General features: G+C 53.1%; 1 protein-coding gene across 1 annotated transcript in view; it reads right to left on the bottom strand.

The window, feature by feature from the left end:
• The window catches only part of SLC5A10 (solute carrier family 5 member 10), a 76,692-nt gene that overhangs the window by 40,801 nt on the left and 16,990 nt on the right, over positions 1-18,901 (bottom strand). The window contains exons 2-7 of the mRNA XM_081108816.1: positions 9,170-9,241; positions 8,815-8,919; positions 8,362-8,421; positions 7,425-7,529; positions 850-955; positions 444-524 (exon numbers count right to left, since the gene is read on the bottom strand). Coding sequence (XP_080964942.1) covers positions 444-524; positions 850-955; positions 7,425-7,529; positions 8,362-8,421; positions 8,815-8,919; positions 9,170-9,241 — 529 coding nt within the window. The remainder of the gene's footprint in view (positions 1-443; positions 525-849; positions 956-7,424; positions 7,530-8,361; positions 8,422-8,814; positions 8,920-9,169; positions 9,242-18,901) is intronic.

Raw genomic sequence — 18,901 nt, 5'->3', positions numbered from 1 at the left:
CGGGACATCTGCTGCCCGGACCCTGGGCCCAGCATTCTTGCCACCTGTGCTCAGAGCAAAGGTACAAACACTACACAAGAGGCAGATGTTGCCACGGGATCTGGCGCCTGAATCTGGAAGAAACTGGCCCCCCTCTGTGGGGTCCTGGCTCTGCTGGCACCTTCCAGGAACAAGGTGTTCCCCAGAGCCCCGGGACAGCCTCTGCCAGGTCAGGTCTGCCTCGCCCTGCGCTCCTCCGCCCTGCCCAGCGCTTCTGGGCTCTTGTCTGTGGTTCTTAACAATCGGAGCAGACACCCAGGCAGGTTTGTGGTCACATTGTGTGTCTGCACATCCGCCCTGGGCCCCACCTCACCCTCAGCCCTGAGCCAGCTCTGCACCAGACGCCGACGCCCAGACCCCGAAGGGCGTGCTACTGGGCGGCCCTGCCAGTCCGTAGCCCTCACCTTTGACCGTCAGAATGACAGCCCCCACCACCATGATGAGCGTTTGCAGGGCATCGGTGTAGATCACGGCAGCCAGGCCTCCTGCGGGGGAGAGGGAGCTGGAGCGGCCTGGTACCCAGAGAGCAGGGACAGGGAGCGCTTCCAGGGCTCCGGGCGGGCCTACTGCTCCACATCCAGGCCCTGCCCTTTCCCGGGTGGGTGAGCAGTGGTAGCAGGCAGCTGGGCCAGCACAGCCGGACTACAGCTGTCCAGGGCTGTGGGGGGAGGTGGCCCTGCCTCCTGCTCATGCCCGTGGGCTCTGCTGGCCTCTCAGATTCGGGCACATGTCCGCTGGCTGCACCAATGCCCAGCCCAGCGGTCAGGACCCTCTCTCCAGTTTGCCACCCGACCGGGCCTGGCGCTGTACCTGCGATGGTGTACAGGGCGGTGATGGCGAGCATGAGGATGGTGGACAGGTAGAAGTTCCAGCCCAGGCAGATGTGCACGAACAGAGCCCCCGCGTACAGATCGATCTGGGTGGGAAAGGCATCTGTGTAGAGGCCCGGGGGGACCGCAGGGTGAGCGAGCCCCCCGCTGCTGCTCACTCCCCTAGTGGCCGCAGCGCCCTGTGGATGAGGGACCCCACCTGCCAGGGGCTGGGCGAGGGCGGAGGAGGTCCTGGCCGGGCCACTGCAGCAGGGACGCTAGTGTTGATGGAAAGTCCTCGTGAGCCGCGCCCACCGGGAGCAGCCTGGCTGCTGAACCTGGCCCCTGCCGGGGGTAAGGGCAGAGCCCTGGCCCTGTGGTTCCCAGGGGATCCTTGATGAGCAGGACCCAAGGAGGGCTTCTAGGGGCCTCAGGAAGCGGGTGCACATGCCACTGTCCAGGGGAGCCTGTCTGGACCCTGCTCCCTGTCAGCCGGAGCCTCTGAGAGGAGACCGGGGTGGGCAGGGGAAGGCGGTCTTGCTTCATGTCCCGGCGGGACTGGACTGAGTCAGGACTGAGGCTGAGGCTGGACCCAGGGGCTGGGCTCGACACCGCCCTTGCCAGCCCAGGACCCATTTGGGACAAGAACCAGAGCTCCAGGGTGAGCTCTGGACCCAGCCCCCCAGAGCTTGCCCGTCCCCCTGTGTAGGGGGCCCAGAAAGAGAAGGGCAGGGCCCTGCCCATTGCCAGGCCGGCCATTCCGTGCTGGCTACGAGGGGGAGGCACCCGAAATAGCCTTTGGGGCACAAGCTTCTGAGAAGGCTGGGCGGGCTGTGGGCCAGTCTGCAAGGCCAGGGGCACCAGCCCCCGGAGCTGCCCCAGCGCCCGGTCCAACTTGGAGCTGCCAGCACTGCGGGGGGTGAGGCCTGCAGACACCCTGCTCCCGGGCCTTAGGACAGAGCCCACGTTCCCGCGCCTCCCTCCAGGCTCCTCCTCCCTTTTGGGGAGGACACCAGCTGTGTGGAGACTGATGTGTGTGTGCGTTTTTGTGTGTGCGCATGTTTGTGTGTGTGCACGTGTTTGTGTGTGCACGTTTGTGTGTGCGTGCGTGTGTGTGCGCTTGTGTGCGCGCGTTTGTGCGCTTGTTTGTGTGTGTGCGTGTTTGTGTTTGCGCGTGTTTGTGTGTGCATGTGTGTGCACGCGCATGTTTGTGTGTGCACACACGCCTGTGTGTGCGCACGTGTTTGTATGCGCGTTTGTGTGTGTGCACTTGTTTGTGTGTGCGCACGCGTGTGCGCGCTTGTTTGTGTGTGTGCACGTGCTTGTGTGCGCGCTTGTTTGTGTGTGCACGTGTTTGTGCGCGCGCTTGTGTGTGTGCGCTTGTGTGTGTGCACATGTTTGTGTGTGCGCGCTTGTGTGTGTGCGTTTGTGTGTGTGTGCTTGTTTGTGCGCGCTTGTGTGTGCGTGTTTGTGTGTGCGCGCTTGTGTGTGTGCACGTGTTTGTGTGTGTGCACGCTTGTTTGTGTGCGCGCGCTTGTGTGTGTGCACGTGTTTGTGTGTGTGCGCGTGTTTGTGTGTGTGCACGTTTGTGTGTGTGAGCTTGTGTGTGTGCTTGTTTGTGTGTGTGCGCGTGTTTGTGTGTGTGCACGTGTTTGCGTGTGTGCACGTTTGTGTGTGTGAGCTTGTGTGTGTGCGCGTGTTTGTGTGTGCGTGCACGCGTGTGTTGAGGCATCTACCTCCAGCTCCCGTGAGACTGGAGGAGAAACGGAGGCACAGGGAGGGAAGGACTTCATCAGGTCAGACCCAGGAAGACAGCGGGATGCCAGGCGGGAGGCCGAGGGCAGGGGGGGCGGGAGGCCGAGGGCAGGGGGTGCGGGAGGCTCCAGAGAGCAGGCTCCTTCCGGCCCTCCTCCGGCCGCCACGAAAGACCCTCCCTGAACCCCAGCTGCCCTCAGAGTGGAGCCCTGGTCTGTGCCTGACCTTCCGGCCACACATCCCTTCAAGCACAGGTGACACTGGCCACACCATCCAGCGCCCAGCACTTTGCCGCCTCCAGGCCTCGGCACCCAGTCTCTGCATCTCATCCTCCAGAAGTCTCTCCCCAGCTGCCTGATCCCCCCTCTCCGCTCAAGGCCAGTTCCACCCTCCCTGGTGGCAGCAGGCCCCAAAGAGGGCGAGGACTGACGGGCCGCAGGGCAGCACAGCCGAGGTGTGGAGGTGGGACGCTCCCTGTCTTCGCTCCGGGTCGCACACAGCGGCCAGCGAAGGCTTGCTGCTGTCACCGAGGCGCAGCCGCCAGTGTGCAGTTGCCTGCAGGCTCCGAAGGAGTCCCCGATGAATCTCAGGGACACCCGGTCCGTCTCCGGGTCTAAGCCGACCAGAACTCTCCTCTGCAGAGCGGGGCAAGCTGCAACCTGGTAGAAGCTCAGAGCCCTAAACCCAGAGCTGCAGGGACCTGGGTCTGTGTCCCTGGTCAACTGTCCCAGCTAAAGGTTGCTTCACCCCCTGAGCCGCTGGCTCTTATCTATGAAATGGGGGGAGAGGGGAGAACACAGGCGCACTCAGCTCCCCAAGCCCCTCCAGACCCCCTGCGGGCCACTCCCCCTGCGCCTCTCTTCCTGGGCCCGGGAAAGCGCAGTCTCCTGAACTCCGTGCTCACAGAGAGGCGAAGCCAGAGGGACCTGCCCTGGTGGCAAAACCCTGGGAAGATGAAGGGACAGCAGCAGGACGGGAGGCTCAAGGAAGGCCCCTCAAGGGCACAGGCTGGCCAGGTCTGCTGGCCCACCTTCACTCAGGACCCGCTGTGGGGGCTGTTCTGTGATCTGACCTCAAACTCTCCTCGCCAGCTGTCCTTGCCACTTCCTGCTACTTCTTCCCCAAGCGTGAGGCCTGGCGGCGCCCACACCATGCCTTCTGCCCACAGGCACCTCACCCCACAGAAACCCTGCCCCTCCGGAAGGCCCCTTCCCCCAGGCGGTGCCCGCTGGTGCCTGGTACACCTATGCTTTATTCTGAGCATCTCTGAGGCTCGGCTGTCCTACCCGGTGGGTGTCCTACCGGGCTCCGCCACGAGGAGGCGCACTATGGAGGGAAACACGCTGCCCAAAGCCCTGCAGTCACGAGGCGGGGCCATGGCTGCAGCCTTCGCGCTGGGCTGGCCCTGGGGACCCTGAGCTCCCAGGTCCCTAGAGCCAGCGGACCCCATTGTGGCACCATCTCCTGGAGCTTGAAAGAAACCCAGAGCCTAGGACACGGAGGGAGCAGGGAGCGAGGCCCAGCGAGGGGCTGTGCCGCTGAGCTCCCCTGCTGGGCGGACCTGCTGGGCCCCCGGATCCCCATGAGCGAGCGCGTGCCCCCGGAGGCCTGCATGTCCACTGCGTGCAGAGTGAAAGCCACCCCTCTCCCAGCTGCGGCTCCGCAGCTCCAGCCCCACCAGCTCCCTTCAGCTGCTGCAAACCCTGCGTTTTCATCTCCAACGCGAGCCTGGTCCCTCTCCAGTCCTCTCTCTCTAGACTTCAGCCCAGCCTTCGCTTCTTTTTCGCACTTTCACTGTTTATTGAGATGGCATCGCTCTGTTTACTTATCTCATCTGTCTGGAACGTAAGCTCCCTGAGAGCCAGAAAAGAGATCATCACAGGCTCAGCCAGGGCCTGGGGAGCCGCCAAGCACGGACTGTGTCAGAGATGGCACCGGAGCCCACAGACCAACCGCCACGCCACTGGTGGTGTCGTTCCACTTCAGCGGCAAATGGCCCTTGAACAACTTGGGGGCTAGGGGTCCTGACGCCTGTGCAGCTGAAAATCCACCTATAACTTCTGACCCCCTGAGACTTAACTCCAGTCCCTCGGTACCTGCGGGGGATTGATTCCAGGACCGCACAGACACCACGTCCTCTGACACCCAAGTCCCTGGTAGAAGTGGAGTAAGAAGAATCCATACAGTTGGCCCTCCATGTCTGTGGACTCCCAATCGTGGATGCAAAGCCCAGAAAATGGCGAGCCCACTGTATTTACTGAAAAAAGTCACGTCGACGTGGGCCTGCACGGTCCACACCCAGGTTGTTGAAGGGTCAACTAGTTTGCATGTGGCCTGCAAAGCCACAAATACTTGCTCCTGGCCCTTTACCAAAAATAAATAAAAACAGCTGATCCCTGGCATATATTCTCTCATTCATTCCCATGAAGTGGGACTGGAGATACATCAATGAACAAAGAGAAGAAATGTTGTCTACAGACATTCTAAGCAAACTGTGCAGCATACTGCAAGATAGTCCGCGGGTGGAGAAGAGGGGGCAGGTAAGGGAGTCCGGGCCTGCTGGGCAGGACTAGCCGTCATGGTGAAGGTGAGGTTAGAAAGACCTGAGACAAGTCAGGGGGTGAGCCATGTGGATACCCAGGGAACGGAGGTTCCAGGCAGAGACCACAGCACGTGCAAGGCCCTGAAGCAGGCTCACGCCTGGCATGTTCACGAGATTGCAAGGAGGCCAGGCTGGATGCCGGGGGCCACAGGGCCAGTCCCAGGGCACCCAGGCCAGTCCCAGGGCACCCCAGACCAGTCCCAGGCCGCCCCAGGCCAGTCCCAGGCCACCCCAGGCCAGTCCCAGGCCACCCCAGGCCAGTCCCAGGGCCACCCCAGGCCGCCCCAGGCCAGTCACAAGCCAGTCCCAGGGCAGTCCCAGGGCCACCCCAGGCCAGTCCCAGGCCAGCCCCAGGGCAGTCCCAGGGCCACCCCAGGCCAGTCCCAGGCCAGCCCCAGGGCAGTCCCAGGGCCACCCCAGGCCAGTCCCAGGGCACCCCAGGCCAGTCCCAGGGCACCCCAGACCAGTCCCAGGACGCCCCAGGCCAGTCCCAGGCCACCCCAGGCCAGTCCCAGGGCACCCCAGGCCAGTCCCAGGGCTACCCCAGGCCAGTCCCAGGGCCGCCCCAGGCCGCCCCAGGCCAGTCGCAGGCCAGTCCCAGGGCAGTCCCAGGGCCACCCCAGGCCAGTCCCAGGCCAGCCCCAGGCCAGTCCCAGGGCACCCCAGGCCAGTCCCAGGCCAGTCCCAGGCCACCCCACGCCACCCCAGGCCAGTCCCAGGCCACCCCAGGCCAGTCCCAGGCCACCCAGGCCAGTCCCAGGCCAGTCCCAGGCCAGTCCCAGGCCAGTCCCTGGCCACCCCAGGCCACCCCAGGCCAGTCCCAGGCCACCCCAGGCCAGTCCCAGGGCACCCCAGGCCAGTCCCAGGCCGCCCCAGGCCAGTCCCAGGGCACCCCAGGCCAGTCCCAGGGCACCCCAGGCCAGTCCCAGGGCACCCCAGGCCAGTCCCAGGCCAGTCCCAGGCCACCCCAGGCCAGTCCCAGGGCACCCCAGACCAGTCCCAGGCCGCCCCAGGCCAGTCCCAGGCCGCCCCAGGCCACCCCAGGCTATTCCCAGGGCCACCCCAGGCCAGTCCCAGGGCACCCCAGGCCAGTCCCAGGCCACCCCAGGCCAGTCCCAGGACGCCCCAGGCCAGTACCAGGCCACCTCGGGGCCGCTGAGGAGCAGTCACTCTCCCAGGACCGCATTTCCAGGGAGCCCTGCCTGCAGGTCCTGGCTGACCAGTGAAGCCTCCACTCCCTCCTCAAAATCCATGGCATGTCTGGGTTTTCCCAGTCCCAGAGCCGACCTGAAGAAAGCCCAGGATGTGAGCACCACTGAGGAGAAAGCCGGGCTCACGGAGCATGTCCCGCCTCCAACATGCCAGCCCACCCCCCTGCACAGAGCCTGGGAGGCAGGCCAGCCATCCACCGCCTTCGGGGGCCAAGGTTAGGGTTTCGGGTCTCGTCCAGGCTCACTCAGCTGACAGCAGGCTGACCCAGGACGCAGCAGGTCCCCTCTCCTGAACCCCGCCAGGGCAGTGAGAGCCAGGCCTGGCATCCTGGCACTGCCATGACATCATCAGCAAGCCTGAGGCCAGTCCATGCCTTCCTTGGGCCTTGGCTCCCTGCCTGTAAAATCAGGGATTCGGGCAGGAAAGCCCCAGCAAGTGCTGCCTGGCATTCTGGTGTGCTTTCTGCTCTTACCCTCCAGCGGGACCAGGTCCAGGCCCCCGGGGGAGAGGCCTGTGATGGCAGCCCAATGCCAGGGGGTGGGGGTGCTGCTGGGGACCAGCTGGTGACAGAGCTGACCAACCACAGTGAGAGGCAGAAGGTGGGTTCCATGCAGCCTCTGAACTCAGCCCAGACCAGGTGGGCTCTCAGCGCCCCCTCGTGGCAGTCCTGCTCACCTCAGTTCAGGTCCAGGGAAGACCAGAGGCTGACCAGGGATGTCCACCACCAACCCCCCTGGGGCCCCCACATCTAGCACCGCGGTGAATCAGGAGTCACAGAACTTACATGCGTCCCCCAACTATGCTGGCTGCTGAGCCTACACTCTGGGGGCCCCGGGCCAGTTGTCACAAACTCACTGTGTGACCCTAGGCAAGTCATTGTCCCGCTTTGGGCCTCAGTTTCCCCAGATGTTACACAAGGGTGAGAGGATGTCAGGTCTGTTTGGGGGGCCTCCAGAGTGGGATGTGCCCCGGCTCTGCTGGCTAGAAGCTGAGTGGGGGCGGCTCACCGATATCTTGGTGAAGACAGACAGCAGCAGGGACAGGACAGACAGGTACATGCGCATTCTCTGGCCTCCATAGCGCTTCTGGATGTATTCAGGCATGGTGACGATCTGGGGAGGCCGGACAGGGTCACTCTCCTGAGACCACACCAGCACGCGGGCCGGGAGCGGCTCAAGGGCAGGCGCGGGCCCACACTGAGCACTGAACTCAGGCGAAGGGTTTTCACCATCTCCTAAGGGTTCCAGGCAGGGGAGTGGCGGGCAGGCTTACGTGGGCTGTTCAAGACTGACATGAGGAATGGACTGGAGGGGCCGCTGCTGGGGACAGAGGGACAGGCTCGGAAGCTGATAGGACAAAACCAGATGAGTTATGTGAGGCTGAATGGAGAAGGTGACTGTGAGGGGCAGAGCAGGGGACAGAGAGAGACATCCAGGAAATGGAATCCCCTAGACTTAGTGATGGCTCAGCTGGGGCTAAAAGAGTGGGCGAGTCAAGGACAGTGCTGCCTAGGTGTGCCACCCAGGTGTGCCGCCCAGGTCTGCAGCCCAGGTGTGCCGCATCGGTGTGCAGCTCAGGTGTTAACACCCAGGTGTGCCATCCAGATGTGCCATTCAGATGTGCTGTCCAGGTGTGTGGCTTGTGTGCCCCAGGAACACTGCTGCATAGAACACATCTGGCCACTGGCAGACCTAAATTGCTGGGAGGTGCCCCTCTGGCCACTGAGGTGTGGACTCCAAGATGCAAACCAGCAGATAAGGTACCTGGACTGACGTCCTGGGGCCGCCTTGCTGGGCTGATAGGAATGCTAATTGCATAATAAACAGCTGGGAGAGTTTGCCAACTTGTGAGTGAAGCCAGAGGGTCCTGCCCATCACCACCACCAATTAGGACCAAGGCCCAGACCCAAGGGAGGCTGCTCCAAGGTTCTAGGAGCAGACTTACCTCTGAGGAGATGTAGATAGGCACAAAAACCCACGCTAGGGCCAGCAGCACGTAGGTGGCCTGCGGGCGACAGGGGCAGGGTGAGGACAGGGGGCACAGTCCCCACAGCCCTGCTCCACAGGGGAAACTGGGACCAGGGGTCTGGAGGCCTGACTTGCCAGGAGAACTCAGGCCAGCCCCTTCCTCTCCTTGCACCTCTGTAAACAGATGGCCTGGGCCAAGGCTAGCAGCTGCCTTCCTGTTGGTCTGCCCAGCACTTTGGCATTCTGAAGACCAGACCTCCCCCTCCCCGCCAGGAACACTGCTGCACAGAACACATCTGGACACTGGCAGACCTAAGTTGCTGGGAGGTGCCCCTCTGGCCATCGAGGTGTGGACTCCAGTGGAGCCCCTATCCAGGGCCTTGCAGGATGGTTGTGCTCTCCACACCCTGCACCCACTCTGGGAGCTCACATTCCACTCAAAACCTGCCACAGCCAGGCCTCCAGCTGCGCCTGAGCCGGCCAGTCCAATGAAGAGGCCGGAACCCTCGCTGCTGGCAAAGAGGGAGGCTCCGATCTGGTGGGGAGAGAGGAAAAGGAATCAGCTGTGAGCCACCCAGATTCCAAGGCCCCCGCCCTTCACACAATTTCCAGGATCCCACTCCTATACCCCCAGCTTGGGGACCCCCTGACAGCCTCAGCCTGCCCCATCACCACCTGCTTAAACTGGACTGGACAGTGACCTCAAGGATGCAGATGCTGGCTGACCTGGAGGTCAGATGTGGCCCCAATAGAAGGAGGGGTGGGAGGAGTCCGGGTGCACTCACCGGCCACCATGTCATGTCCCGGCCCGCGAGGAAGTAGCCGCTCACTGTGTTCCTGCTGGCTCGACAGGAGGACTGCAAGCACAGAGCAGAAATGGAAACTCTGCATTGCTGGAAGGAATGTACAATGGCGCCACTGCTGTGGGAAATAGTCTGACCATTCCTCAGAGAGTTAAACATACAATTACTCTATGGTCCAGCAATTCCACTCCTAGGTGCATATCTACGAGAACTGAAAACAGGCATTCAGACAAAACTCATACACATGAATGCTCATAGCAGCAGTATTCACAATAACCAAAAAGTAGAGACCAGTCAATGTCCACCCTCTGATGAGTAGATAACAAAATATGGTCTCTCCACACAATGGAATAGTATCCATATAAAGGAATGAAATACTAATACATGCTACAACATGGTGACTCTTGAAAACATTCTTTTAAGTGAAAGAAATCAGGCACAAAAGACCACATGTGGTGTGGTTCTGTTCATACAAATGTCCAGAATAGGTAAGCCCTTAAACAAAAAGTAACAGTGCAGAGCTAGGGAGAGGGGGCAATAGGAAATGACTGCTAATAAGTGTGGGGTTTCCTTTTGGGGTGATGAAAATATTTTGGAACTAGATAGGGGTGGTGATTGCACAACATTGTGAATGTACTAAATGCCACTGAATTGTACACTTTAAAATGGTTAAAATGGATCACAATAGCTTCTCTCCTCACAGAAAGGTAACTGACAGAGAAATTGACACTTAAAATATTAACGAACTTTCCAAGGACACACAGCTTCCTCTCGGTTCTCACTCCAATTCTGATTTCTGCATTCTGACTCCTGGCTCATGGTCTCCTGCAGCTTTACTCATTTCTCATCTCACTGAGATTGAAACCGCAACATTGGTGAATCAGGAGAACGCTCCGACCAACCGAACTACCTGGCCAGGGCTAGACTATATCCTTAAATACAGCAATCAACAGAGCCTTACCAATTGTACAAGTGGGGACACTAACTTCTTGGTGGAGTATTAGAACAACTGTACCTGTACAACAGCTCACATGACATGGTCAGGGTTGAGCCTCACAGTCAACCAGCCTGAGAGGAGATCCCACCGAAGAATGGGAAAACAATAATCAAGACCCAATTATGCCCCAGCCCGCATGGCTCAGTGGTTGAGCGTCAACCTATGAACCAGGAGGTCATGGTTTGATTCCCAATCAGGGCATATGCCCAGATGTGAGTTCACTCCCCAGTGGGGGGCATGCAGGAGACAGCCAGTCAATGATTCTCTATCATTGATGTTTCTACCTCTCTCTTCCTCTAAAATCAATAAAAACATATATGTTTTTAAAAAGACCCAATTACACAGGAGAGCCCAAAGAAGCGACAAAAGAGACAATCCGAGAGCATCCAGTTCAGGAAGTCAAGAAGATTGTACCACTGGGTCCCACAGGACAGTTACTACAAAAGACCACCCCACGAAGACTGGGAGTCATAGCAGTTCTACCTAATACATAGACACAAACACAAAGCGACAACTAAAATAGAGAGACAAAGAAACAACCCCTAAATGAAATGGGGTGGGGGAAGGACTCTCCAGAAAAAGAGCTAAATGAAATGGAGGTAAGCAATTTATCAGACATAGAGTTCAGATTAATGGTTATAAGGGTGCTCAAGAAACTTAGTGAAAACTACAAAGAACTTAATGGGAACTATACGGAACTTAGTGGGGACGACATCAGCATTAAAAAGGACATAGAAAAACCATGAATAAGAACCAGTCAGAAATGAAGAATACCATATTTGACATCAAGAATACACTAGAAGGAATTTAAAGAGGCTGGAGGAAGCAGAGGATCAAATTAGTGATTTGGAAGACAAGGTAGAAAAAACTCAATTAGAGCAGCAAAAAGAAAAAAAAAAAAACACTTAAAAAGCGTAATGACAGCCTGACCAGCATGGCTCAGTGGTTAATCAGGAGGTCATGGTTCAATTCCCAGTTAGGGAACATGCCTAGTGTGGGCATGTAGCAGGCAGCCAATCAATGATTCTCTCTCATCATTGATGTTTTAATTCTCTCTCACTCTCTGTTCCTCTCAGAAATCAAAAAAATATATTTTAAAAAAGAATAAAAGTATGACAAGAGCTTAAGGCAGGGGTCCTCAAGCTATGGCCCGTGGGCCACATGCAAATACAAATATTGTATTTGTTCCCATTTTGTTTTTTTACTTCAAAATAAGATATGTGCAGTGTGCATAGGAATTTGCTCATAGTTTTTTTAAAAACTATATTCCGGCCCTCCAACGGTCTGAGGGACAGTGAACTGGACCCCTGTTTAAAAAGTTTGAGGACCCCTGGTTTAAGGGAACTCTGGGACACCATGAACTGTAACAACATCTGCATCATAGGAGTGCCAGAGGGAGAAGAAAGTGATCAAGGGGTAGAGAACCTATTTGAAGAAATACTGACAGAAAACTTCCTAAACCTGGTGAAGGAAAAAGTCACACAAATTCAGGAGGCAGAGAGAGACCCAATCAAGATGTTTTTGATTCCCAGTTAGGGCACATGCCCAGGTTGCAGGCTTGATCCCCAGTGTGGGGCATGCAGGAGGCAGCCAATTAATTATTCTCTCCCATCATTGATATTCCTATCTCTATCTCCCTTTACCTTCCTCTCTGATATAAACATATATTTAAAAATAAACAAATAAAATTGAAGGGAAAATTAAGAGCTTCCCAGATCAAAAAAAAAGGGGGGGGGTGGCTAAATGAGCTTATTACAACTAAACCAGCATAGCATAAATGCTGAAGGGACTGTTGGAACAAGAATGAAAAATATAGAACTAGAGGAGCATAGGCATAAAGAATAAAAATGGCAATAAATAAGTACCTATAATAATAAACTTAAATGCTCCAAATGACATAGGGTAGCTGAATGGATTTTTAAAAAATGGCCCATATATATGCTCTCTTCAAGAGACCCACCTCAGAACAAGACTCACACAACATGAAAATGAAGGAATGGGGAAAAATTTCCCATGCAAATGGAAATGAAAAAGATGGGGATAGCAATACTTATATCTGAGAAAATAGACTTCAAAACAAAGGTGATAAAAAAGACAAAGATGGTCATTACATAATACTAAAGGGATTGATCTAACAAAAGGATTTAACCCTGGTAAATATATATGCACCCAATAAATGAGCACATAAATATATATCTAAAAATTCCTGGAGAACTAGCCCTAACCGGTTTTGCTCAGTGGATAGAGCATTGGCCTGTGGACTGAAGGGTCCTAGGTTCGATTCCAGTCAAGGGCACATGCCTGGGTTGCAGGCTCAGTCTAACGTGTAGGAGGCAGCCGATCAATGATTCCCTCTCATCATGGATGTTTCTATCTCTCTCTTCCTCTCCCTTCCTCTCTGAAATCAATAAAAAAAATATATTAAAATAAATAAATAGAAATAAAACCCTCAAAGTACAAAAGAGGCTGATGTACACTCAGGGCACTAGAAACCAATCTGGATTCAGCAAATAAAAAAATTATTAAAAAACATTCCTGGAGGACTTTAAGGGAGAGATTATCAGCAATACTAGGGGACTTCACTGACATCACTGGAGATTTTTCACACAAAAAAAATCAACAAGGAAACAGCAACCTTAAATGGTACACTAGATCAGGTGGATTTAATTGATATTTATAGAACATTTCATCCCAAAGCTGCAGAATATACATTATTCTCAAGTGCACATGGAACATTCTTACAGATAGACTACATGTTAGGGCACAAAATAAGCCTTTACAAGTTCAAGAAGGTTGAAATCATATCAAGTATACTAGAGGTCCAATGCACGAAATTTGGGCAAGGGGCTTGACCCTTGCAGCCCCAGCTGCCTCATGGCCCTGGCTGCCTCTCAGCCCTATGGCCCCACCCCCACCCACTGGTCATTCTAGAAGGTTGTTCCTCCATCTATCTAATTAGCATATTAGCTCTTTATTATATAGGATTCTAAGATCACAATGGCATGAAACTATAATAACAAATCTCAAAACCAGTCAAACACATGGAGACCACATAGCATGTTATTAAACAATGAATGGGTTAACAGTGAGATCAAGAAAGAAATAAAAAACTTCCTGGAAACAAATGAAAAGGGACATGCAATTACCCAAAAGCTGTGGGATACAGTGAAAGCAGTTCCGAGAGGGAAGTTCATAGCATTACAGGCCTACCTCATGAAACAAGAAAAACATCAACTACCTAAACCCACAACTAAGATATTAGAAAGAGAACAACAAGAAAAGCCCAGAAGTAGAAGAAATGAAATAATAAATATCAAAGCAGAAATTAATGGCATAGAGAATAAAAAACAACATAAAAGATCAATGAAATCAAGAGCTGGTCCTTTAAAAAGATAAACAAGATTGATGAACCATTAGCCAGACTTCATCAAGAAACAAAGAAAGAAGTCAAATAAAATCAGAAATGAAAGAGTCAAAGTAACAATTGACACCACAGGAATACAAAGAATTGTAAAAAACAAACAAACAAACAAACAAACAAAAACAAATACTATGAACAACTATATGCCAACAAACTGAACAACCTGGGTGAAATGAACAAATTCCAGGAAATATACAATCTTCCAAAACTCAATCAGGAAGAATCAGGAAACTTGAATGGGCCAATAACAACTAATGAATTTGAAGCAGTAATAAAAAAACAAACAAGGGGAGAACAAGATGGCGGCATAGGTTAACGCCGGAGTTTGCTGCCTTGAACAACTACTTCAAAAGTGAAACTAAAAAACGGAACGGACATCACCCAGAACCACAGGAACACTGGCTGAGTGGAAATCCTACAAGTAGGAGGAAAGAGAAATGCATACGGACACTCAGAGGAGGCGCAGTGCTGAAGTCAAATTCTGAGGTGCGGAGTGCGCGGCGCGAGCTGGTGGCGGAGGGCGAGGTTGGCGTTTTCAATCGGGAGGGAGTCGCAGACTCTGAGCTCCAGATACGGGTGAGTCTTTAGGGACCCAGACTCAAACGGGAGAAGCGGGACTGTCTGGCTTCGGTCAGAGCAAGTGCAGCTTTCTCTCCGAGGTTTGCAGCGGGTGCTGGGACTCAGAGAGGCAGAGCCCCTGGGGACAGGACTGAGAGCCGCCATAACTGCTCTCTCCAGCCCACCCTGTTGATCCTGTGCAACCCGCCCTGCCCAAGCCCTGCACAGAGGCATTTGCCGGATAGCCTCAGGCAAAGGCTAGATTAGCACCTCCCTAGAGGACAGAAGTTCTCTCACTGCAGACACAGCTGATTCTCATAGCCACTTGGCCTGGAGGTCAAACCCTCCCTGGTATTAGCTACAACAATCAAGTTTTAACTATAAGACTGCGCACAAAGACCACTAGGGGGTGCACCAAAGAAGCATAACAAAATGTGGAGACAAAGAAACAGGACAAAATTGTCAATGGAAGATATAGAGTTCAGAACCACACTTTTAAGGTCTCTCAAGAACTGTTTAGAAGCCGCCTATAAACTTAATGAGATCTACAAGAAAACTAATGAGACCCTCAATGTTATATTGGGGAACCAACTAGAAATTAAGCATACACTGACTGAAATAACGAATATTATACAGACTCCCGACAGCAGACCAAAGGAGCGCAAGAATCAAGTCAATGATTTGAAATGCGAGGAAGCAAAAAACACCCAACCGGAAAGCAAAATGAAAAAAGAATCCAAAAATGTGAGGATAGTGTAAGGAGCCTCTGGGACAGCTTCAAGCGTACCAACATCAGAATTATAGGGGTGCCAGAAGATGAGAGAGAGCAAGATATTGAAAACCTATTTGAAGAAATAATGACGGAAAACTTCCCCCACCTGGTGAAAGAAATGGACTTACAGGTCCAAGAAGTGCGGAGAACCCCAAACAAAAGGAATCCAAAGAGGACCACACCAAGACACATCATAATTAAAATGCCAAGAGCAAAAGATAAAGTGAGAATCTTAAAAAGAGCAAGAGAAAGAAACTCAGTTACCTACAAGGGAATACCCATACGACTGTCAGCTGATTTCTCAACAGAAACTTTGCAGGCCAGAAGGGAGTGGCAAGAAATATTCAAAGTGATGAATACCAAGAACCTACAACCAAGATTACTTTATCCAGCAAAGCTATCATTCAGAATTGAAGGTCAGATAAAGAGCTTCACAGATAAGGAAAAGCTAAAGGAGTTATCACCACCAAACCAGGATCATATGAAATGCTGAAAGGTATCCTTTAAGAAGAGGAAGAGGAAGAAAAAGGTAAAGATACAAATTATGAACAACAAATATGCATCTATCAACAAGTGAATCTAAGAATCAAGTGAATAAATAATCTGATGAACAGAATGAACTGGTGATTATAATAGAATCAGGGACATAGAAAGGGAATGGACTGACTATTCTTGGGGGGGAAAGGGGTGTGGGAGATGCGGGAAGAGACTGGACAAAAATCGTGCACCTATGGATGAGGACAGTGGGTGGGGAGTGAGGGCGGAGGGTGGGGCGGGAACTGGGAGGAGGGGAGTTATGGGGGGAAAAAGAGGAACAAATGTAATAATCTGAACAATAAAGATTTAATTAAAAATAAAATTAAATTAAAAAAATAAAAAATAAATAAAAAATAAAAATAAAAAAAACAAAAAAACTTGTCCTGGATGGCTTCACAGGCGAGTTTTACGAAACACTCAAAGAAGAACTAACACCTAGTCTCCGCAAACTACTCTAGAAAATTCAAGAGGAGGGGAGACTTCCTTTTGTGAGGCCAGCATTATCCTAATTCCAAAACCAACTAAAGATACTACAAAGAATGGAAATTATAGGCCAATATCCCTGATGAATATAGATGCTAACATCCTCAACAAAAGATTAGCAAATCGGATCCAGCAATACATTAAAGAGATCATAGCAATTTCAACAACTTAACCAACTATAATTTAACAAAGAAATCCCAGGCCTCAGACACCTGCATACTGAAACATCTACAGGTGGGCAACCAAGAATAAACCAGGACACAAGAAGAGAGGAAAGCACAGATGGCCTGCAGGTGCAGCACTGCAGCCGGGAGCTGGAGGCTCTGCCTAGTGGAGGAAGCCAGCAGTAGCAGGTGCTTTCTTCCACCGGAGGAACAGAGAGATGCAAGCAGGGGTGGGGAGGGAGAGGAGCCGTCCAGCAGGGGGAGCAGCAAGGGAGCGAACAATGATTGAGCCAGCAGATGCCTGACAGAGCACAGGGTCTGGCCGCGCAGCTCCACTGTTGGAGCAGGCAGTGGAGTTTCAGACAAAGAAATGGAACCACAGAGGACTGCCTCCGCTTGGGCTCCCAAAACGTGCCTCCCATTGCCCTTGGGGTCAGGGAGGAGCATATTATCTGTAAACCAAGAGCTGCTGCAGTAGACCTGCTGTTTCCCTCGGTGACTGATCCCCAGGTGGGGTGCTTGGGGTGGGACCCCACGGAGGTCAGGGGTCGCCATTACTGTGAGGGCAAAACAAACCCCACTCCCAAGCAGCACAGCTGTACTTTCTTACAGAAGCTATGGAGGTTGACAGGGAGATCACGGAGGAAAACAAAATCTTGCAATTCAGTGCCATCTACTGGAAAATAGTAGAAAGACCTCTTCAGAGGAAGCTGCTATCAGCCATATACATATACAGACAGATATAAATGCCTAGGCAAAGAACAGCAAATACCATGAATAACAAGGATGATGAGAAAGAAAAGGAAAAACCCCCAGAAGCAACCTACACCACATGGAAATATATGACATAAATGACAGAGATTTGCAGTTCTGAAAATACTCAATGCAATATGAGAAAATACAGACAGGCAATTCAATGCTCTCAGAAAACAAATCAATGAACAAAACGAGTACTTTACCAAAGAGATTGAAACTTTAAAAAAGAACTAATCAGAAATCCTGGAAATTAAGCATGCAATTAAGTAGATTAAGAGTGAACCACTGAGAGACCCAAGATGGCAGCTTAGGCAAATGCCTGTGCTCACTGCTTCCCACAACCACATCAAAACTACAACTAAAATACAGAACAACCATCATCCAGAACTGCTGGAAAGCTGGCTGAATGGAAGTCCTACAACCAGAGAAGTAAAGAGGAAAGCACACAGACTGGTAGGAGGTGCGGAGGCACAAAACAGACTGGTCCGGCACCCAGGTGTGCCGCTTTTTTTAATCAGGAGGGAGAGCACCTCTGCGGAGGCTGCCCAGAGGAGCAAGGGGTCCCAGCCCCACACCAGACACCCATCCTAGGGTCCCAGAGCTGGGAAAAGAAGTTCCTATGGGCTGGCAGTAAGAACTACAGGCTGTAAAAACCAGTGCGGACTGGGGCTGAATGACACACGGGCTACTGAGACCCAGCTGCTCCTCTTAAAAGGCTAGCACCACAAATTGAATTTACAAGCCCCTGCTTCCTCTGAGCTCTAGTGTCGGGCGAGTCTCTGGGGGACCCAGACACATATGAGAAGAAACTGGACTGTCTGGCATTGGGGCAGGAACTTGGGGGTGGCTTTCTTCCAGACAGAGGTGCTCACAGCAGTCATTGTTCTCATGCAGGGACCTCCCCTGTTGCAGGGCTGACTGGCAGCCATCTCTGTTTGCTCTGCCCTGGTGATTCCCTGAGACCCTGCCCCACCCAATTTATAACCCCACCCAAGCTGTGCGCAGTGGCTTTTGCATATGAATGGCCTGTCCTTCCAAAGCCTAAACACCTGTTAAACAAGCTGAAGCTGAGTCAGGGAGCCACAAACCTATCAATAAAAGCCCCAAGACCTGGCACCAGCACCAGCCCGCCTTGCTTCAGGACCAGCCCGCCTTGCTTCACAGCTGGGCCTTGTCTGGGCACTTCCAAACCTGAAACAAAGAGGAAGAATCTGCAGATCTCTCTGTAGCTCCTGCTGGATGGTCCCAGGCAGTGGATGACTTTGCAACTCCCTGGAGACCCAAGAGCCAGTGTACCCAGTGGTCAGTGTGAGACCATACCAGATTACAACTCTTCACATCCATAAGTGATATGCTCAAGGGGCAGAATCAGTGAGCACCAAAACCCCACTGAAGCAAGTCTTGCTCCATAACAAGTCTCCTGCACAGCAGCTGTCCCACTGTAGTCACAGCTGGTCCCCACAGCCAATTGGCCTGGAGGTCAATTCCTCCCAGTGACACCAACAGCAATCAAGGCTCAACTACAACAAGACTGTGCACACAGCCCACACAGGGTCACACCTAGAGTGTCCACCATAGGTGATTGGGGAGGCTGAACCACTGGGTCCTGTAGGACACCTACTACACAAGGCCACTCTATCAACTCAGGAGACTTAGCAGCTACCCAACACATAGAAACAAACACAGGGAAGCAGCCAAAAGGCAGGGATAATGAAACGTGTCACAAATGAAAGAAATGGAAGAAAGCAAACTACTAGATATAGAGTTCAAAACCATAGTTATAAGGTTACTCAAGAATCTTCTAGAAACCTTCAAGGCAGTGGTGGCCAACCTGTGGTCCACGGACCACTGGTGGTCTGTGAGGTCCAAAAGGTTGCAACTGCTGGTTTAAGGAAACTTTTGGAGCATCAGTCGCCAACCAGTGATCCACGGACCACTGGTGGTCCATGAGGTCTGAAATGTTGGCAACCGCTGTTCCAAGGGACTTATTGAGACTTTCAAGGATCTTAGTGAGAATGTCAACAAA

This window comes from Myotis nattereri (genome assembly GCF_964212035.1).
Source record: "Myotis nattereri genome assembly, chromosome: 16".
NCBI classification, from domain to species: Eukaryota; Metazoa; Chordata; class Mammalia; order Chiroptera; family Vespertilionidae; genus Myotis; species Myotis nattereri.
Note: the sequence above shows the minus strand (reverse complement) of the source record. Positions and strands in the feature narration are given on the sequence as shown.